The 22,858-nt window shown below is 39.1% G+C and overlaps 1 protein-coding gene across 1 annotated transcript in view; it reads right to left on the bottom strand.

Annotated features, from left to right (window-relative positions):
• The window catches only part of slc15a4 (solute carrier family 15 member 4), a 28,214-nt gene extending 5,514 nt beyond the window's left edge, over positions 1-22,700 (bottom strand). The window contains exons 1-8 of the mRNA XM_063490551.1: positions 22,525-22,700; positions 21,705-22,336; positions 18,352-18,644; positions 17,603-17,741; positions 17,303-17,383; positions 13,645-13,825; positions 10,492-10,650; positions 6,211-6,369 (exon numbers count right to left, since the gene is read on the bottom strand). Of these exons, the coding sequence (XP_063346621.1) occupies positions 6,211-6,369; positions 10,492-10,650; positions 13,645-13,825; positions 17,303-17,383; positions 17,603-17,741; positions 18,352-18,644; positions 21,705-22,283 (1,591 nt within the window). The 5' untranslated portion in view covers positions 22,284-22,336; positions 22,525-22,700. The remainder of the gene's footprint in view (positions 1-6,210; positions 6,370-10,491; positions 10,651-13,644; positions 13,826-17,302; positions 17,384-17,602; positions 17,742-18,351; positions 18,645-21,704; positions 22,337-22,524) is intronic.
• Positions 22,701-22,858: the final 158 nt, after the last annotated feature.

Raw genomic sequence — 22,858 nt, 5'->3', positions numbered from 1 at the left:
TTTTGGAGCAGTACTGAAAACAGTGCAAGGTTTTCAAACAGTATCAGCGCCAGTATGATACGACCTATTGTTTTCGAACATATGTTTACGGTTTTCAAAGAGAAAAAATATGCCCAAAAGTTCTCCCATTGAAATGGATGGGAGGGCTAGAATGTGCCAACTGAATGACAGCTTGGAAGAAGCTGCAAAATTCTTAAAATGTGCTTTAACCATCAATTTATCACCAAATTGAGGTGAACTCAGTTTTCTTTTAAATGATATCTTCTTTATACCCAATACAGTATTTTTATCTGTAGGCATCTAAGAGGATTGCCATCTACTTGCCCACTAAAGGTCAATCATAATTTTTCATCTTTTGTCTCACTCCTCTGAGCACATTTTTAACACTATGAAAAAAAAAAATCAAGCACAACTTCGTCCAAGGAGATTGCTATCCTATTTTTACCCTAGTGTGACTGAACCACAGCATGAGGGCACAGGTTTGTGTTGGCTTTTAAAATAAAAGTCCTTGGATTATTACTGGAAATGCAGTATGCTTTAAAATCTGCTAAATTTTCAAAATAAAAGCACTCACTGGTCAACAAGCACTTTGCTACTGGGATTTTTTTTATGTTTACTTCAACAAATTTCACTTGCTGACTCCAAATCTGAAAAATGTTTTGATCTCAAACATCACGTTTTTTAAGTTATAGTATTCCAAATGTTGGACAACTAAGATGAACGGACAGAAACGGCGATGCATTTCAGCATTTAAGAGCAAACTCTGATCTCCAGAAAAGTGAAGCCAAAATTAAGGAAGGTGTTTTTGTTGGTCCTGAAATCCGTGAACTGATACTTGACAACGACTTCCAAAGGACACTGAAGCTAACTGAAGGTTATCCAGAGTTTTCTTGGAAATCAAAGAGCAGAAAATTATGCTGAGGTTATGGAAACATGCTGAAAGTACACCAGCTAAAAAAAATGTCATTGAAGATGCACTTTTCACATTCTCATCTCGACTTTTTTCCCACCAAATCTGGGAGATGTCAGCGATGAAAACAGGGAAAGATTTTATCAAGATATAAAAAGTGACGGAAAGTTGGTATCAAGGAAAATTTAATCTAAGCACCTCGTGTGACCACTGTTGTTTCTTGGATGTGCAGTACAAGTGCAAAAGCAAGTGCCTGAAACATTTTTGAGCTGGTCTTGTTTTATTTTGAGCTGCCAGAAATATGCTTAGATGCGGATCTCATATAATATCAGTGTAATAAATAGATAAACTGGTATAAAGTTCCTAGTAGCAAACAAAAAATGTGTTTTGTAGTATTTATAGCCTGAGTTTCAAAAGTCTTGTGGTAATTATAGGCATAAAAACATCCAATTACTTACTGGCAAACGCTTTGACCCATCAGCTTTTTTTTGCGCCAATCTTTTAAGCTACAAGCACCAATCAGCAAAGTCCGACAGCCAGCAACACTAAAGACTCTAGAGGCGTCTAACGGGAACCATCAGTTTCTTAATGGAGGAAGGAAAAAAAGAACCTTAAACCCTAACCTGCACCACACAATGCAACAGAACAGGCAGGAGCAACAACCCCACTTCATAAAAATCCCATCGTTTAGCTAAATCTTAAATTACATTCAAGCTCCACCCCTCTCCAGGGCCCACTTGGCTGCAAAGCACTTTTGAAAAATATGGAAAACTAATTACAGCAGCACAAGACCAAACAAGGACATACTTAGAAAAAGCACGCATTAATAAAGCTGATAAACATTTGACAGATGTATGAAAATTAAATTCAAAGCGAGGTAGTGAGGGGAGCAAAAAGAGTAGTACTGCTGATACACTTGTTACTAAAATGTTGCCATGTTTAGAGGATCTGTTAGATCTGAGTTAGTAAATTTCAAGGTTGTGATTAGGCTGAATGCCGCAAACAGGAGGGGTCACCCATCCAATATTGGAGTGTTGTAAACTTGTGGGATAATTTACCTGCAAGTGGGCTTGAGGAGACCATGTGAGTCGAGATGAAATGGGTCAATATCAATTTAATGTTTGAAAATGGATCAATTGATCCAGACCTTCGGTATTATAACCCAACATTTTAATGCTCCAGTGACTTCAATGCCATCCTCAGCCTGAGAATGAAATCGGGGGAAAGAATCGATGCATGTTTGCTTCAGCAATAAATATTATTTTCTGCAGCTCTCTGCCGGCTTGGAAGACTTCATGATTGATCCTGAGGTTTTCAAATTGCTACAACAGGCTAACCATATGTATGCGCCCCCTATTACCTCTGGCGTGTATACAGACCTATACAGTCCTTTCAGACAGAGTTTATGTTAAATTCTACAGATCTGACACTAGAGGCTTCTATTAACACCCTGACATTTCACGCAGCGCGGCCCGACAGGATGTGCGAATGTCAGCTCGCTGTGAATATCTCAACACGTGCCAGACATCTGACATAACATCAGCCAGGACTTGAATGCTGGTAAAAGAAAAGGCCATTTCCTGTCACGTGACTACAGAAATTCACAAAAACCATTCACTAACAGTGAATAAAACCTACACAAAAGGGAAGGTGAATTAAATGCAAGCGCCATTATCTAAAAACAAAAGCCTTCTCTTGTGTAAAGGATAATATTGCATAGAGCGTAAAGGCTGATCCTTGACTGACTTAGCCTGAGAATAAAAGTAGCTGCAGTGTTTTTATACCAGGCCTATAAAAATACCAATGAGAGAATGTGATGGATGACTACTCAACCAGATGTAACCACGGTGGAATACAATTTGTTGTGAGATTTAAGGGATCAATAATTTCAACATGAGCTTGAAATGTTTCAAGTTTGAGAGCTAAAACGTTGCACAAAGTGCTCTGCGGATCACTGCCGTGTCCTTCAGTTGCGCACACACAGGGCCATACACCCCAAGAACAAATATCTAAATATACCAGACATACAGATTATCACATAGACGAAGTGTCAGGAAACAAACAAGCAAAGAAGAACATCTAAAAACTAAAGACTCATCTGCAGTGGCATTGACGTTTGAGCTGCACAAGTGAAGAGAAGCTCACTCAGCAAAATAGGTCATAACGGGGCAGAAAATTAAAAAGATAATAGAAAATGTTCAATGACTGGCTCTTTGCTGACTCTGTCCAAGTGAGGCAGGCTCCGTGAGGAAAAATGTTGCCCATCCCAGTGTTGGAGCATGCACGAGACTGCAGATTCCTTCTTAAGATTAGCAATAGAATGACTTGCGTATCATTTAAGCCATTTAAATCTTGGACGAGTGCTATTACTGTCTCTGTGATGCAGAAAATTACTGGAAATAAAAAAGGGAACTACACCACTATTCAAAAAACAAATATAATTTAAAATTTTAAAACCATACGCTTACAGTGTTGTCAGAAAGTCCTGTGTAAACACATTTTACTTGCTAATTGTATTTTAGTGATGAAAAAGAGGCTTATGTTCCCCCTTAGTGTCTAAGACTTTTAAACAATACACTGATAACTGACCAGTAAATGGACTGGTTTATATATAGTGCCTTTCTACTCAAGTTGACCCCTTCCCACTACAAGTCTTATTTACCCTTAAACATTTATTCATACAATGCTATGGCTAGGTGCACTGTCCCATCATTCACACTCACACAAATCAGGCATCAGGTGCAAGTTGGGGTTCAATATCTTGCCTGAGAATATCTGGATCGGTGAGTGGTAGTCGACCCCTTCTAACATCTGAGCCACGGGCACCTCTGGTAATGCTAGTAGCTGGGCTAAACACACTCTGGCCTGATGACCACCATCCATGTTCAGTGCAATTACCGCTTAAACAAAACATTTTCGGGATCACAGCTTACACATTTACTTTGTAGCACACTTTGCCAAAATCATAAGAAGTCCCTGATGAGATAAAGACGGGACATAAAAGACAATCATCTGGGAAGGGTTACAAAGCTATTTAGGAGGCTCTCAAACTCCACAGCTCAACGACCCACAGCAACAAAGATTACTGGAACAAGAGCGAACAGCAGGAATTGGCAAACCTCTTAAAACTTCCCAAGAGCAAGTCTCAATAGATGCAAGAAATGACAAGTCTCTGTCACCTCAACAAATGTCTATTTTTGACTCCACACTGGGCAAAAATGATGCTCTTGTGCTTACAGAAATATTGTGATGGCACATCACAACCAAAAGCAATAATTGGATTTCACAAATGCTTCTATAATATGTTTCAACCCTATTTCAATGTGAGAATTAAAGAGTTGCAAACAGATATGCTTTAACCACAGTTACAAGTAATATTCTGAGTACCACAGTCTTTCTGTTTCAGTCTGCTGATGGTAACAGGGGTGCACAATGAGATTTAGGGGCAAGTTTGCGAACCTTTTGTCACAATGCAAATGTGTCCACACATTCATACTGGATACACTATTTTTCTGGCATGCTTTCTCACATAAGAAGCTGTGTTTACGCAGGTTTAACCCTTTAGTTTTTAAAAAAATATGTGATACAGTTTAGTTTAGGGGAAAAAAAGAAGTAAATATGAGGTTGAATACTTTGTTATGCTACTGCCGTGTGCAGTTATATTACAGCCACTGTACCTTCTTAGTTAAAGCTTTAAGTGTCTAATTAATGGTCATCTAAGGTTTTGGTACCTTCTTTGATCTCGTCTTTTAAAAATATGAAAACACAAATCAGAAATGATCTTCCCTGACTTCTTTACCAAACCGAGAGTTTGAGTCTCGAAAACAAGGAGAAAGCTGAATTCTCTCTGTGACATTTTACCTACACTGACTAAAAGAGGTTTGTGCAGAGAAGGGGGATGATAGAGCTACAGCATGACAGGAGGGCTGAGCATCTACCAGTGTGATGCCAAACTAGCAGCGCCGTCTCCATGTAATGCTCGAGGGACAGCTTTACTTAAGAGGAACAGGCCTATGTAATCAGACCCCCAGCCTGTGATTAATGCTGCTGTCTGTCTTCAGGCCTGTGCAGGTCAGTACAGCTCGGCACAGCTCACCCAAGACGCTGTTTACCGCACGCCATGTTGCCCGCAGCCATGGAAATAAGCTGAATCTTTTCCACGTAGAGAGCCAGGAGATGTGGAAAAAAGCTAGCATCCAACAAAATGTGAAAAATAGCCACAATAACAAACAGCATAAACCCTGACTGTACGTAATGCCTAAGCTTTGTGCCGTATGTCTTTAATCAGTGGCCAGGAGGATGTTTTGTTCCATTTCTGCAGTTCACCTTCTTTTTTTGGAAAGCAAAGGGAATCTTACGGGCAGAACAACTTAAGCTTACCTTCCCCTCGAGTGATGCACGGCTGAGCAAAGGATGGATATATGAGGCATGCAAAGCATCGTCTAGTGCTAACATCATCAGAAGTACCTCCCTACCTGTCGGTACACTGTATTAATGAGCTATTAGGTGTTTGTGGATAAACAATTTACAGTGTTGGCTTATTTACCGCATGCTCAGGGAAAAGTGCATCTGGGTTGGGAGCCTCTACTCGCTAGGGAGTCCATCCATCTGCTGCCACCACCACGCTATTCATTCTAGCACTCGGACAGATTTACACAAATCTTTTGTCGTTAGTCTGACATGTCTATTTATAATGTGAAACACTCTTAAAACAAGAGACCTGTGCAGGGTGTTGCCCCCCTCCTTTCTGTGTATAATTTACAAAGTCTTTAAGTGGATTTTAAATCAGCTCAAGCTTTTGAACATTCTTAAGGTATGTTCCTGGAAGATTAATTTCAGGCAGTCTGAATCGATGCCTCTCTTGTGGTTTTATACCTAAAGTCGATGTGGGAATACAATAGTATGTGGTCTAGCACTGGGCACCTAACAGGATGCTTGGTAAAAGAGGTGACAGGTGACTTACAGATAGCGCTGAGAATCACGTCACTACTGTGTGTTTTGATAATGATGAAGTGATGAGAACAGGTTGAAAAGAAAACCAGCTTTTATTTCAAGTTTAAGCACAGGTGCTTGAAGTCTTCGCCTTTGTGGTAGCCTCACCTACACCAGATGGTTCCAGGACCACATTTTTCAATAATACAAAAACACGCACAGACATATGTGTGCGCTTACACTTGCACAAACATACAGGTGCACGCACACACGTGCTATGAGCTTCTGTCGAGTTCTCTACCTCTTGATCACGGTACGTGTGACGTACCTGCCAAATTGGAATTATCATAAGCTAAAATATCTCTTACCAAAGTCTCTATGGGATGACATCCAGCCAATTGACTTGAGGGAGACAATAGCCAGCAATCCGGAGCCCACAAAGGATCCAATCCCAGAGAAGAAAAAGAAAAGCCCCATGATGGCACTCTGCATGGACTTGGGGGCTGCAGAATAGGCAAACTCCAGGCCTGCAATAAAGATGAAAACACATACGTAGAAATATATTTGATTAAATGTTAATGTAAGACAGCTTTATAGTTTATATGGTACAACATGTAATGAAATATGACAAAAGCTGCCACTGATGATGTAATGTAACTTGGAATTCACTGCTACTTAGACACAGGATTTACCTAAACAAGTTCTGAGATACTGGAGCAACAAGGTAACATAATTTACTTGGATACGAGCGGTGTGATAAATAATAATATGTGGAAATCTAAGTCTTTCCCGACTAAAATTAATGCCTCTTCACTTTCAATGTCATCTTCCGACGCATCTCTGGACCACTTTAAATTACATTTGGGGAAATGGGCAAACTTGCACGGAAGCAAATATGGCAAGCAGGATTGGTAGAGAAAACAATATTGTGTTGGTATGTCTAACAAAAAACTGTTCTTTTTAAAAGATAATCCCATGATTTCAGATCATTTCAATTGAATGTCCTTCCTCAGAGACCCCAGAATATTGCATAGTTTGTGCAAAACCCAGAGACAGCCTCTTGATTTTAGACACCAAGAGGCTGGATTGTAAACTGTGATAACGCCACTGATATAACAGCTTATCTGACTCACGATCTATTACAATTTACATGTTATTGCCCATAAAAGTAACCAGTACCCACTAGGTGATCACTGCGTTTAGGTTTAATCAAAGATCAATACTGTAGGAAGAGTAGTGATTTTTGTTACTTCTAGTGGACAGACAGACAACTAAAAACATCAGGCATGCTGGTGTACATTTTATGGGCGGAGTAACATTGCAATCCCAACTCTTCGCGTATTTATCCATCTGTGTAAAATAATTTTGTTTTTGTTTTTTGGGTGGGTTTTGTTGACTGTTCACTTGTTAATTGCAAAAGAATTCCTTGGCAGCTCATTTCCTATGGTGGCACTGGACTGTGGTGTTTGTAAGTACTAAATAATTTGTGGAAGACAAATTATTCAGTATTTACTGTGTGATGGAAAAAAACAGACTGGAGGGAAAAAAAGAGCAAGAAACTTTTGAGAAAGAGAGAGGAGTATGAGGAGAAATCTGTGTGTCCTTTGCCTAAAACATTCTGTCTTGCTGCAAGCTGACATTGATAATTTCATGGCACCTCAAACATAGGAGGCCCTATAGCTACATCTGTCTGAAGAGATTAGGGAGTTGTGCTTATGTGTGCCTTTTAACATCCTTGGAGGGTAACATTGTGCAAATTAACGTGATGAACAGTTTCTTGACAGATACCTGCGATAGTTCTAAGAAAGAAAGAAAGAAAGAAAGAAAGACTGCAGAGGGATCCTTTTAGAATAAAAAGGCAAAGATAGATGTGGCAAACATTATCACTGGGTATGCATGAAAATAACCTATATAACCTAAATGCCTCACCTGCTTTAAAGGAGTGTTGAATGACAAGTTTAATTTTAATAAGGAACACAAAAACACTCAGAAGGGGAATACATATGTACATACCTAATGTATACATTGTTTTCTATTCCCAAGGTCAGAGGTTTTTTTATGGTTTAGAAAGTAACATAAGCCTTCTACTTTTTTCATAAGAAAAAAAACATGTTTAAAAATACTGCGGGCACTATTTTATTTTATTTTACGAGAGGGTTTTGCATTTTCTTGCCACCTTAAAGCAGACGAACTTGAGTGGCATATGTGGAAAGCATTACCCATTGCCATACAAGACTGGGGACTGCAGTCAGGAAGTTTGATAGCACCAGAGGTTTTACACAGATTTATTCAAACAGAAGATGACTAAGGGGAAATATTCCTCTTTACCAGACACATGCCACAATTCTGTCAGACATTTTGTCTTGAACTAAGCCCTGTGGGATGGAGAGAGAGAGGGGAGAGCAAGTTTATTTTAAGGATCCCTATAGCTTTGTTAAATCTCGGATTTGGCTTTCATAGGGACTCTCTTTACCCAAGTTCCAGTGTTTTATAGAAGCCTTATGGATTTCCGCTCAAGGGTTGTATAATACCCAAGCTCATTAAACAAATTTCAGTCTCCAGAGATTTTTAAAGATGACAAATGTTTTCTGAGGGAACTGGACTGTCCAGATATTCCTTCAAGTCCTAAATATTAATGGTCTCATTTTCACTCTTAAGTAAGAAATAAAGAATGTACTACACCGGAGACCACACAATATGTTGTAGGACATTTCATAGTAGTAGGAGAATGACTCAATCATGCCTAGAGGGATTAACAAAGTTGAATCACTAAGATAATTTGATGCCCGAGGCAATGACTGCAAGAGAAAGAAAGCAAAAAAATAAAGATTCCAATTAGATAGATAAGCAGAATGCGAGGTATATTGCCCTATTCTGTATGTCTGCATGCTAAAGGATAAAAATGGCCCACAGCTGCTACTGCGTTCAACGCAAAACAACTTCATACAGAATTTCACATTTAGTCCATTTCTTACAAACACAAACAGCATTAAAGCAATTCCCCACATTATTGTATTACTGGGGCAATATGCTCTCCCCAAAGCTGTTAATGAAAAGGCATTTACTCTTCACGCCAGGGCTCGCAAGAAATGAAATGACTCTCATTTCTCGCGAGTTTCTTACCGAGCAGTTTTGAGCCGATACCTGGAAAATGATCATGAACAAGACTCTAGCTGTTGTTTGAACCAAGAGCTACTCTGACCTGCCTTGATCCAATGCAATTCTTTTCTTTTTCATCGCTTTTGCAAACATAAATGACAGGAAATGTATTTCTCTGAGAAAAATAAACAAATAAATGAAACACTTCAAATTTGAAGCAAAAAATGTTGCGGGGAGAAAAAAATACGGTTGAATTGTTTTCTTAGAATCGTCTTGTCTCGACTAAATAATGTTCACAAAGAATCTCAGCCATTGTAACATTTTCTACGCTGACAAAGAGGAATGTAATTACAAAGCCTTACCAGTATTAGTTTAACGTATTTGCTGCTTCTTACTGGACAAATGGTAGAGCTGGATGAAAAATTAGGAGCCTATTCAAAATATTACAAATTAGAGGTGCAAATATTACTCTGATTTAATGTGAAAAGCAATCCACGCTACAGATACTACACGACAGACCCAGTGCGATGTTTTTTATTGCTATAGAACCACCTGTTATACTATGTCATGTTAAATGTAAATGAATGTAAATCTGCAGTACAATCCTTCTAAAAGTGCAATTTGATAAGCAGAAATCTTAATAGGATGTTTAAGAGCCATTTTCTGCTTCTTTGGTGTATATACACAGATGTAAATGTCAGATCTATCAAACTGCTGGACTGATAATTAAACTTTCATTTGCTATGGTGTAACACGTCCTTATTAACAGCGTGTCAGCTGTGAAAGCTAACTAAGTGAATATGTGTCAGTGCAATTTGTTAGTATTATCTCTCTTGAGCCGTCCCTTGTTTGTGGAAGGAAAAAGGCCCAATGTAAGAGTCATTGCATATGATGGTGCATATCTAAAAATGTCAGCTCACCACGCTATTAAACATTAAAGGTGAAAGCTTTATATCATGCTCCGCCTTGCACTGCAATTACAAATATAACCTTGGGGCTAATCGTGTATATACAGTATCTGTACATTTATGCATCTCGCCATCTCCTCTATCTGTTTCAAGAGCACTGGACGTAAAATGAAAGCTTTGCTTTTTCCTCCCTGTTTGTTAAAAAGCGGTTACTGTATCCACACCTTATTTGGAAAATGCCCCATTACTTAACAATGTCTTGCAGTAGTGTGATAAAATCGGGATAATCAATTATCAATTGATGTTGTGGGCTATTTACTCTGGAGTATGGACTGCAACCCACAAACACATTAAGCTGGTGCTGGATGGCAATAAATCAAACAAATTGTTCAAAAAGGATTTACACATTAGTCTTCACTGCATTGTGCTTACAGGAATAGGCACAATGGGTTTTAGCCCCCCAATCTATTCTGAATGTTCAAAGGGAAAAGCTGACCAACTCAAAGTACAAGTCTCTTACTCTGGAGAAGGATGTGACATTTTACCGTTTGTCTGAGTCATCATGTTTACCTGATCGCACTATTAAATGAAAGCGTTTAGCATTTATTTGAAAACTTCACAGAGGATGTCAACTGGCTGTACCTGCAATGCTGGCAAATATTTCGCTGATTCCAATTAGCACATACTGAGGGATCTGCCACCATATGGCCAAATCTGCTGCGTGGTAGATGACGCTCCCAAGCATCTGGTCAATGGTACCATTGGATTTGACGATCTCCAGGCGCTTTGTCTCCAAAATACCTGATGGGGTGGACACAGAAAACAGTGCAAGGAAGAACAATTAACTAAGAGGAAAGCAAAAAAAATGACCTAAAATTTATTACACACGCCATATATATTTAGCGTGGGTAATTTGAAAAGGCTTACATATTTTGGAAAGGATACTTTAAAGTCCGTGACACCAACATACAGCAAGAAGCTGCCAGACTTAGAGTTTTCAACATTGAACAGTCCATTAAGGATTTAGCTAATTTTAAGGCTAGCCTACACTTCATTAAGATCACATCTGCAAGCTTCTATATTCTGGCAGCTGGTAATGGGACGGTGCAGATGATTCAATAATAAGAACCAGGCAGTTGTCATCAACTGCCGCTGCTTCCTAAAAGCTTTATTCGATAGCTATTATCATGTAACCAGCGGCTATTTCCAGATAACTCCCAGAGACAGCCTCCTATCATAACTGCACTTAATGCTATATTTGAGAGGAGTTGTAGCCTTGTAATCCGGATATCCTATAATACCAGCTGTCCATCTCGAACAGCACGGCCACTGAGCTGCCCCGAGCAAGTCGCACACTATAAACGCACACATCTCTGCTCCCCCCCACCCACCCTAACTAAATATCACAAAACAGACAACCCAGCGTGATCCCTGGAAACTCTTCTCCAGCTTTTCTGAAAAAAAAAAAAAAAAAAAAAGGAGAAAGAGGGCGAGAAAGAGTGAGAGAGAGAAATGCTTTGGGTGCAATAGCCATTGAGCTTTATGTCTGATCTCATTTAGTTAAAGTGAGAAAAGTGAGACAGCATGCTAAAAAACAAACAAACAAAAAAACAACAGAAAAAACAATGTCAGCATAGTTTTTGAGAGCTGGTCAGCATGTGGCCAAAGTCTGGGAGTGTTGTACATAAATGATCAGAAACAGTCCACTGTCTGCTTAGCAGCATGCCTTCAGTAGTCCCTTTTCACTGCATGGGTAGTCCACCTGTCCTCGTACCACGTGTGTCAGCACAAACAGCTTCACCGTGTAAAATACTGCTGCACCAATCCAGACAAATACACAACAAGATGAAAGAGATGCTACCGCCGAGGAGCAGCGGTGCGGCGTGCCGACAGTGTCATGTGTGACAACTATCTAGTCTGTGGATAAAAGATGCCACACTTGGACATTCACAGCTATCCATCTGTCAGTCTTTGAACTTCATGATTTTAGCTTGTGGACAGCTACAGATAAGCACCGAGTAAAGTCAACTTAGAATGCAGCTCGAAATGTAATAACAGTGTAAGGCAGCTCCCAGGAGTCAGTGTGCGTAACTGAACGAATGTGAATCGAGTCAGTTCTGGGGATAAACGGTGCACAGGCTCTGCAAATTACTGCTGTCTGAATAATTATTCAAATAAGCTGCAGATGCAATATCATTATACTGCATCTCAGTAATTCACTTTACAAAGCATATTACTGTAAAACTTTGACAGAGTCCTCCGATTTGTCTCCTGGAATCCAGGTCAGAAATTTGTCGCACACGAGTTGTGCACTCATCTGTCCAATTCCCACACCATAAACACATTCTCTCCACTCCCAGAACTCAAAACAGCCTTCTGCAATATTCTGAGTTTATTTTGCCTGAATTTAAATGCAAGTGCTGCACTTTATTTCAGTAAGTCGAATGGAAAAGCAAACAGCTAACCAGCTTTGGAACATGAAAATGAAAATATTAGAAGGACCTTCACTTGTCAGAAACCTCACATCCTCTGATATTTAAACTGAAAAATAAACACTACAGATTTGGTTAATAATCATTCTACCGCATCAGGTTGATTGAAAAAGATTAGTTTGATGGTCTTACTCTGCCAATCAAGACTAGAAAATTTGAGGACTCTACAGTCTTCTCTTTACACTCACTGTTTCGATGAGGTGAGCTTTAATATATTAAGTTGCTGGGTTTGGGAGGGGGGGGGTGTTTTGCTTTGTTTTTTTAACATTCAGCTATCAGATGACCATAAAGGAGCAAGAATGAACAAGTTTATCATATACGTGGAGATAAGATCAGTTTGTAAAAACAGACGTAAAATATACCATAAAATAATCGTGACCTAATGTTATGACACTTCAGTTGTGTTTTGTTGAAAACTGTAGATTCGGCTTGCTTGTGCTATATAAGGATACAAAGCATGCTTGTCGTGGAAACTGTTGTTAAGACATTTGACTACGAACTCAAAAATGAAATGAAATGAGATGAAAGAACGGCCAGTTCTACAGAGACTCCCTCACAATTATCCCCAACAACTGCTGTTTATTTTCATTAAGTGCATTATTCCCCATCTATAAAACCACACTAGTCAATATCTAAGGATCACTAATAGTAAAATATGTTCATTTTGCACATTTGCATTGTGTGTAAGAAAAAGCGGAGCGTTTGTGGAATACAATGTAGACTGATTCTCAGGAGTGTTGCTGATTGGCTTTCTTCCTGCCTTCATGCTCGAAACATTTTAGCCTGGATGCATCAGTGCAGCAGCAACCACTGACAGGCCTGGCTGAAGCTTTATTTCGAAAACAATCTACAGACTGGAAAAGAACACGACTGAGCACGGCTGGTGCAGTCACACAGGACTAAAAAGTTAGATGCCACAGCGCTCTCTATAAGCTACTGAGTGAGGGGGGACAATATCTGCTGCTTTTCCTTTGCCAGATGGAAAGTCATGGGATTCCGGAATAGACTATAAATCTGTGACAAACCATCTTTCGAGTCCCACATAAAGCAACACCAGAATAGCAATAAAAAAATAAAAAAACATTCAGTGACCATATTCAAGTCATGTCGGTGAAGCTGCTTTGTATTAAAGCCATGTTACCAAAAGTAATGAAAATATAGATGAAGTAGATGTGGCACTGGAACTGCTGATTGTATGTTCCATCTGCCACAGAAAATAACACCCAACTTTGCCTTTTTTCCTTTGTTGTGTTTGTCCTATTTAAGTGACATGTACAGAGAACTCGGCTGTGGGTGCACTCACCCGCTGCCACGGCCGAGCACATGACAAAGAACATCCCTACTGCGATCCTTTTCAGGGAGGAGGGCAGCAGGCCGCGCCGTTTCAGGATCGGGTCCACCACTTTGTCCTTCAGGGGAATCAGCATGATAATGAGCACTGCGTCAAACATGGTGAGCCAAGCAGGCGGGAAGCGGAACGTCATCTGGGGAATCCAGGGGGAGAAACATGGGATGAAAGAGAACAAAAAGCAACAAAGTATGAAAACTACACAGTTCGACAAATGTTTGCATTCACTGGAGTCTGTGCATCCTTCAGACTTGATACTGCTCTGGCACCCCCAGGTGGTCGAAAGCAAAACATGAAGCAATTTAAAAAAAAAAAAAAACAAGAACATAAATAGCATCTATAGCAATGCAAGCAGGCAGTCAATACCGAATAAATATTAAGCTTATTATTCACAGCCGTAGCAGCAGCAGCACTAGTATTAATAGGATTCATAAGTTCTCTTTTTTACATTCTAATCTATTAAAGCTTAAATGTGAGACAAAATTGACAAAGCTGATTCTGAATTATCACGATAAAGCGTAATCTTTGGAAGGAATAATTGTGCTGTGTAAACAGACTGGATGACATATCAATCAAACAGAAAATCCACTATAAGCATACAAAGTATTTACAAGTTGAGGCAATATCTCACTGACTGAGCAGTGTAACCGTGCAAACTGCTGGAGCAGAGATTTTTTGTTTTTTTTGTTTTGTTTTGTGCAATTGAAATTCCAAGTGCCATCTGAGCTCCTGATGTGTCTCTGGTTTAACACTTCTGATAGGATCATTTATTCTCAAATTGAATTTCCATTTCTTAGAGCGACCGCTGGCAATCTGTACGCAGCTTCTTAGAGAGTGTTTTTCTCTCTTGTTTGTACATTATCATATTCAAAATGATAGGAAGTGCTAAATGAGACTTCTTTGCCAAGGCAAGGCTGGCATGAATGACTGAGGTGTCTCATCAGGCCCAAATCTCACAAATCTCAGTGTTTTTTTGTTTTCTTCCCCACTTCCCCAAAAGAAAACCACACATACATACTGTATACTGATTTAGCAATTTGGGAAATGATAAAGACTTATTGCAAGATTTATATTTTCTGCTGCTCTTTATCTTGAGAAAATTGGATAGTGCCACCATTTAGGGATCAAAAAGTATCCCATAAAAATATGGTTGCACATGGCAGGTTGTGAGCATTTTAGCCATTATTTCCCTAGACCACCTTTAGATCAGCGTGAAAGGAGACTTATTGAAGCATGCTTTTAATATATCCTATAATATTACATTTGTAATATGTATTCATTTGTGTCTGTTAAAAGGTAAAAGTTGGCTTAGGGTTAATGTGGGAGTCACGAAAGCAGTAAAATTATACTATTAGGTGTTTGTGAACACATTACATCCAACTATAATTTCAATAAGAATGCTCTGTTTTTCAGCTACACGTACTGTTACATTTAAGGAGAGGAAGAGCCTTTAATCTTTCATAAATGATAGTATAGGATTCTTTTATCACATGCTGTCATGAGGCACAGTAGATATGTGGCTGATAACGTGGCTGTTTCTGAGAGCGCACAACTGTGTGAATTGCAATGGCCATTCAGTTTGGGAGAAGCCACCACACGCTTCCAGCAAATGTCTGCAGCCTCTTGTGTGTACTCTACGCAGTTCTGCATTTTCAAACATTAGTAGATGCACAGAAAAACACTCCTCTCAGTAGTAGTAGTAGTAACCCAGTGTTTTTGTTTACATTTGGACTGTGAATTGACAAAAAAATAAATAAAATAAAAATCTATTTGCTGTAAAACATCATGCATGGCTGATCATTATCACATTTCGTGCTACAACTGGCTTTCACATGAATCCAATTTTGAGATTCACGTTTTCAGACTTGCAACAATGATCCTGTGCGCATAAGCTCAAGGAACACTTGTGAATGTGTGACTCAAATTTCAGCATCTAAGCATTACGATCGTTTGCAAATATCACAGAATTTTCTTCACACCTTAAGATCAGAGTGAGGTTTGTACATACGCCTGACTTACTATTGAGATATTGAGAGATTTTAAAAACAAGTTTTTAAGAAATTAAAAAAACAAATTTAAAAACAGAAGAACAATGGAACAAATAATTTTAGATCACTGCAAAGTATTTCTGAGATAACTGCAGAAACATATACTTGATTACTATGTCCAAGTTGGTGTGAGACGTTGGGGGGATTTCTAAACCATGTAATGAAGTTTCCTGCAGCTTCACTGCTCTAACCCTTATAATCTATTGTAACAGATTAGAGAAAAAAAGCTTATAGAAATATGTAATCTCTGCAGACGAATAATAAATTGTTTATCCTCTGAACGAGTAACAGGGCATGAAGTATTGAATATATTGTGGGTTACCATGAAAACAGTTTTAATTTTAAAATGTGATTTTCAAATTCAAGTAGTTTTGTTTTCAAATTGCCAATCAAACCCAAAAATAAAGCAACTAGTCAAAAAATTACTCTAAATTCATAAATTTTAACCTCATAGTAGTAGTTACAGTAGTATGGGTGCCATTTCTCCAAAGAGACAGTTTTTGTTCAGGTTGGCCACTGAAATGTGTCAGGTGAGACGAGACATCTATTCTCACTTCCCTTTTGATAATGACAAATGTCGAGGCCGGTAGCAGGAAGGGCCTAGTTCCATTTTGTCCTACCAGATAAACGGTGCACTTAGGAAAACTTTGTAGAAATGTAGTTCTTAAACACAGTTGTAAACATGTTACACAAGTAAACAAAGCCATGTCACATAGTTTCACGGTGTTCCAAGTCAAGTATTGCTGTGGCTTTTCAACGGCACTAACTCAGACTGCGAGGTTTACCGACAAGTGTTTCACTTCACATTTCTGTGAAGTCGGTACACTTCACAATCACCTCAAGCATGCCTGTTCAGAAATATGAACAGACTTACTGCACTACACAAGCTGCTGTTACTACTCAAGTTAATTTCATTGCTTTTGAACCTTTTGATTTTCAGTCATCAAAGCACCGCAGCGCTCAACATCTAATCTGCTACGGTTGTCCTGATAGACAAGTATTGGGCGTGTATCACATAGGCACAAATGCCTGAGCACTGAGTCCTCCATTCCTTGCTGGACCATTTACTGAATGTCACTCCACTGGTCCTTCCCCACCACCCAATTTTCTCTATTTTCTAGTGCCACTATAAAACGAAAACTTAAATTTGCCAAAATGAAAATAGACTCAGGCAAAGTGAGAGAGAGGTATACCAGCAAAATTTGCCAAACAGAAACAGGTGGAGGCGCTGCTGTGGTGAGATACAGTGCCAGCCAGGTTGCTAATCTGTGAGGTATTAGTCTATGAAGTTCTCACTTAATCCCCGTTGCATTATCAGCCTTTGCTGCTGCCTCCAGCTGTTGTGTGTCAGTGACCTACTGACTCCTTTAGTTTCAGCAGTAAAAAATATAGATCAAAACCACTTGTGAGAAAGCAGGCTAGAGCTCCGCGCTGTTATGTTTAACTACAGAGAATTAGAGAACAGTTAAGCGTGCCACAGCACAAATCAAGTCAGACCACACTGGCACTAAAATTGTTAATTAAACTGGAAAGAGGTGCAGGAGAGTGTCTCCACTTCAGTTTACCTTAGAGAAGTCAGAAGTGCTGTTTGGGGTCGTATCAGGAATCTTCAGATGGAGGCTCTGCAGGATGTACGTTGTCTGCATCTGTAATGCGAAAAGGAGATTAGAGTCTCAGCGTGAAGTCGTTCTCCACTTTGTGATCACCAGGGTGTCTGGTGCACACCATTCTTCTCCAGTTTTGACACAAACAACGTTTTACCTGATAATGTGTGCACATTATCTCTTGTGTTCTCACTTTGCATTTCTCATCATGCGCAATGCTGTTTTAATGTTTGGATCTAACTTTATATCGGCTGATCTTACCTGAAAGTATACAGTCCAGTACGGAATAAGAGCAAAGAAAACTGGAAGGACCTTCACCAGTGCTTTGACTTCCTCTACTTTCTCTTCAGGAAATTTCCCTCCATAAGTCACTTTGGCACGGTCCAGTAGTGCCGGTTTGCTGTTTCACAGGAAAAATTTAATAAACATAAACCTGATTGAAATTGTTTAAAAATACATTGTAATTAATGGCATAAATTAAAAATAAATCCAGAATAAACTAGAATTGGTCTGTGCTCTTTAAGTGGGAAATGAATCAGCCTTTTATGTGACTCTCTCGGCCTTTAACAACAGCACTTCTAGAGATATGAAAGAAACTTTTTTTCTAAAGCCTATAATCCCCATCTCTGGAGAAAATGTCTTAATAAGAAATTCTTGAAAGGCAGCAGTACTGCCCAACTTAAAATATTCAATGTCAAGTTTATGAGCTAATAGTGCTACTTTGGTTCAAAGTCAAGTATCCGCACTTCAGAATAACTTAACCACATGGAACGAAGATGAATGCCTGAACCAATGGGGAAAAAAAAGAATTATACAGGTGGATCAAAGGAGGCTTTAACATAAAGCTCTACCAATAAAATAGAGCCATTTTATTCCACTGGTTCACAGTCACCATCCAACTAACGTCACTACACTACTTTAGGAAGCTGTCCCACTGAGACTGATCCGGGTGTGCTTTGTGTGGTTTGTTTGTATATGTATTTAATTACTGTATGAAATGTCACTCTTACCGGAGCAGGTTTGGCTCCACTGGTTTCTGTGAACAGCAGGCAAAAGCCAGGATCTTGAACATGTCAGTAAAGGCACTTCCATCGGCGGGCTTGTTGATGAAAACCATACGTCCCAGGAGAAAGACCAGGAAAGAGATCCCAAGGCACACAGTAGGAAGGATGTAGCCAACCTCAAAGCTAACGTTTTGCTGGATGTAGGCCACACCTCCCAGTGACAGGATGGCACCCAAGTTAATAGACCAGTAGAACCAGTTGAAAAATCTGCGAGTGGCCTCTGGTCCTCTGTCTTTGACCTGCGAGCACACAAAGCACAGGGTGACGTACGTATGCGAGCAATTTTTTTTTTCTTTAATCCAAACATAAAGAGTGTGTAAGAAGAGTAAGTGTACTCTGAACTTTGCAACAGTGGTTTGTCATGAGTTTGTAAGTTAACTACCAGCATCTGATTGTTATAAAAAAATAAGTGAAGTCACAAGTCCTCTGATATAAAAGATTAAGATTTCAAAGCCAGGAAACAGGGTTTAAATTGATTTAAACTATGGCTGCATGACTCAAAGCTATAATATATAGTACAAAGTACAGTTTGTAAAAACCTAAAATGATCAAAAACACAACCGTGAACTGTCAATAACAAAGAGAAACAGTGATCACAAGCTGAACATCAATTTGCATGAGTCAACACATTTGCCACATTGATAGTAAAATATACATAGCAATACTGTGCAAACTTTATAATAACTTTATCGTTTTATCATCTCAGCTGAGTGAAATGAGCAGAACAACAATAGAAGCAACATTTTCTTTATTCTTTATCTGCTTATTGTAGCTTTTAGCATTCTTTAAAAGGTTGCAATTAAAGGTTATAATATTGGCTTAGTAATGCTGCAATAGCTGTCTATGCAAACACATAATATTATCATCTGATCCATCCCACATACAGTTATTCTTTTGAGTGAAAAGATTTTCTCAATTCCTGATGGATATGTTGCGAATATACAAGCACAAAAGATGCACTGGTACAGCTAAAATGACCAACCTAACGTACTGAACATAAGGTCAATGCATTCAGCATAAATCTTTCTGGGGTTCATCAGTGCATTTGTGCAGAGTCAGTTATGAAAGTAATTCCATCATGGCATAGCTGGAGAAAAAAATTCTTGTCAGCTATCTGAAATTACTGGGATTTCTGCAATGATTACTCATAAAATGTTCAAGCTTCATAAAGGTCACAATTATAGTAAACACAACTTAACTAAACTCGCAACTCTGTGTGAACCTCAGTGGTATCCAATTAAGAAAATGAGGCTGGATGGTTGTTGGGGTGCCCCTCCATATAAAAAAGGCATAAAAGTCTGACTTTTGATTGGTTAACATAAACGATGAACACCTCCCTCTTGATTGTAAAAGCATTTAGAGATATATGAAGCTATAAAAGGCTGTAAAAGCTTTTTTCTAAAGACCTGGAGCAAGACTATAGTTACAAAAACATTTAAGTTACCTGAAATAAAAACTAAACTTAACACAAAAAGTAGGAAACTACAAGAGGAAATATGTTTTAGTATTTGTCAGAGCAACACACATTAGAATGTTTTGGTGAATAAGACTAGTGTGCATACATGACACAGAAATTGTGTTTTTATAGTGATACTTCTTCTAAATTTCTTGAATATTTCCCTGACAAATACCCCTACATAGTGAAAATTCAACTAAATATGAATAAACTCTCAACACAAAATACAACTAATGAAATATTTACAATTAAAATAAATCTGTCTCCGAGTGGTAACACTTGTAGACATTTCCACAACTGAATAACAGCGTTCAAGGGAAAACACACTACTAGCAAAACAACCCGATCCGGCCATTAGTTGGAAAGCTTAGAAGATCTACAAATTTTTAATGACATTTCTAGATCAGTGATGCATGAAGAGATTTATTAAAAGGTGGACAACACCATCATCCCAACTTTAAAGTCTGGTGGAGCCAACATCATTGTTTGGATAGCTTGTTATCACTGAATTAAAGAGCAGCTGTCTGTGTTTTAAAGGAAAGGTTGGGTGAACTAGCAAACAAACATTAAATTGTCTTATGAGCAGCTACCGGAAACAGCCCCCATTTGAAAGCTGTAGCTGCTAAAGGAGGTTCAACAACGAGTTGCTACAAACAATAAAATAATATAAATCCAACTATTTGTGCTATATGTTCAGTCAGATTGTGTTTCTTTACAATTGTCACTGAAGATCAGACCAAGTATCATGACTGACAAAACTGCAAGTCCAGGTTTGGTAATTCCAAAGAGGTCACAAACCTTTTTTTTTTCATGCAAATGCACTCTGCTTAAAAAGGGGAAATCACAACAATCAGTATGATAATTTTTTTACGCTGTGAGAGGGTGTCGTTATTAGGAATGCGGCCAATTTTAACAGGGACTCTTCTGTTTCTCTTAAATATTCAAATCTCCCACGCACCAAGGACTTTCACTTTTTGGAGGATCACTAATGGGAAAATTTTGTCTGTATGAGGTAAAAATTTCAGTTTCAGTACTCAGGAAAAAGTAACCTCATGGTGCATTGCGTTTGCTTTAATGTTAGTGGACTTTTACCAAAAAAAAAAGCGGTCTCTTTTGTGTGTTGTGTATTTGAACATAACATTGCACTAATCATATTCGGTCTGCCAGCTCCCTTTGAAACATTTTATCCTCTCCTGATTAGATTACTCTGAGAAACAATGACCCCATTGATGAACTTTCCCACTTCCATGATTGCGTGTTGTGGAGGGCCCTCTAGATAATTTTGATACTAAACTGACAGATGTGTGTTTCACTTCTTATTACCAACTAAGAACAATTGAAGAAGTGTTTTTAAGTGTTTCCGTTTGTACATGTGTTCCAGAGAGATGTGTTGTCTATTCTACAAGATGCTTCAAAATGTTTAGTTTTTAATGGTGACAGCCATAAGTAGCCATGACAATCAAGAGCATGTCTCAGAGAAATGACATGGTGCAGCTAAAGTCCCATCACATGTCTGACTTCATTGATGTCCCCACTACATATTTTATACAGGCCAATTGCAGAAAGCTAATGGTAACAGGAAATTCCAGGTATTCCAGGTATTTCCTAATTAATAAGATAAGATAAGATAAGATAAGATAAGATGACCTTTATTAGTCCCACACGTGGGAAATTTGTTTTGTCACAGCAGGAAGTGGACAGTGCAAAAGTTATGAAGGACAATTAGAATAAAATAAAATAAGAATAAAGACAGTACACAACTGTACAGAATAGAATAAAAATAGAATACTATATACAGTAATACAAACTTTAATAACTCATAGTAGTGCTGTTTATACTCTACCTGATCTGCCCCAAATGGAGTGATGTTAGACTTCACAGTACCCACACCTAAGGCAATTAAGAAAAGTCCACCATAGACTGCTGGGCCACAATATGGGGCACGAATGGGGCAGGTAACGTTTTTTGGAGTGGTAACGTTTGTGTTCAGACACTCAGCAGGCTGCACAGGAAATGCCTTTTCTTCCCCGCACAGGTGTATCCTGGTGCCCTCGTTTGAAATAAAAGGGAAAAACAGCATGCCAAAAATGTACAGAACCAAACTTGCGGCAATGGTCAAGAATTTTCCGAGGTATGCATCGGCCAACCAGCCTCCAAATGGTGAAATCAGGTAAGTTACTCCCATGAACATGAGTGGTGCCTGGCTCGCCTGAGTGCCCTCCCAATAAAAAGGACTACCATTCAGAAAAAGAACCAGGTTGGACGTTATGCCATAGAAAGCAATCCTCTCTAGTGACTCGGCCAGCAGGATGGCCGCACATGCCAGTCTTCTTCCCTCGAAGACTGACGGTGGTGAAGGTCTGCTCTCAGTGTCTGAGTCCAAAAGAGGGGTGCTCTCATTGGCGTCCCTGTTGTTAGCCATTCTCGCCCAACTTAGTGGAATGGAGTTTCTTCCTTATTTTTAAGAGTTCAAACCTGAAGATAAAACACAAATATAAACCAAACGGTGACACCGCAGCACAAACAACTGTACCGGATTCACAACATCTAAATTGTCAAAGGAGAGCCCATTTTCTTGTCATATAGGTTTTTAGCTTATTACAAACCTGAAGTAAGCTAGCTTAAACACCACATCAGCTTGTTAAAGTTTCTCATTACCTTACCTTTAATGACAGAAACACGTCCCAGGGGTCTTCGGTTGTCTCCATCAATCTAGATCATACTAACCGCTCAAATGTTTCGTTTGTACTGTCTAAAAGCTGAACTTTATGAAAAGAGAACTGGGTGTCAACAGAAAAACAGTGTCACAGTTCTGTCGCGTGACACATAGCTCAGTCAAAAGCTGTCACTCTTGCGTTGCTGTGGAGACGATCTGAAAATGAAACTTACGCGACGGGTACAGCAAATCGAGGCGCGCAACACCATCCATGTGTTATAGGGATTTGTTCCGCTTACGCAGAGCTAAGCAAGGGGAGAAGGAAGTGGCTCTGCAGTGCA

The sequence above is a fragment of the Pelmatolapia mariae genome, linkage group LG12 (assembly GCF_036321145.2).
Source record: "Pelmatolapia mariae isolate MD_Pm_ZW linkage group LG12, Pm_UMD_F_2, whole genome shotgun sequence".
Taxonomy (NCBI): domain Eukaryota; kingdom Metazoa; phylum Chordata; class Actinopteri; order Cichliformes; family Cichlidae; genus Pelmatolapia; species Pelmatolapia mariae.
The sequence above is the reverse complement of the archived record's forward strand: the minus strand, read 5'-3'. Positions and strand labels throughout refer to the sequence as shown.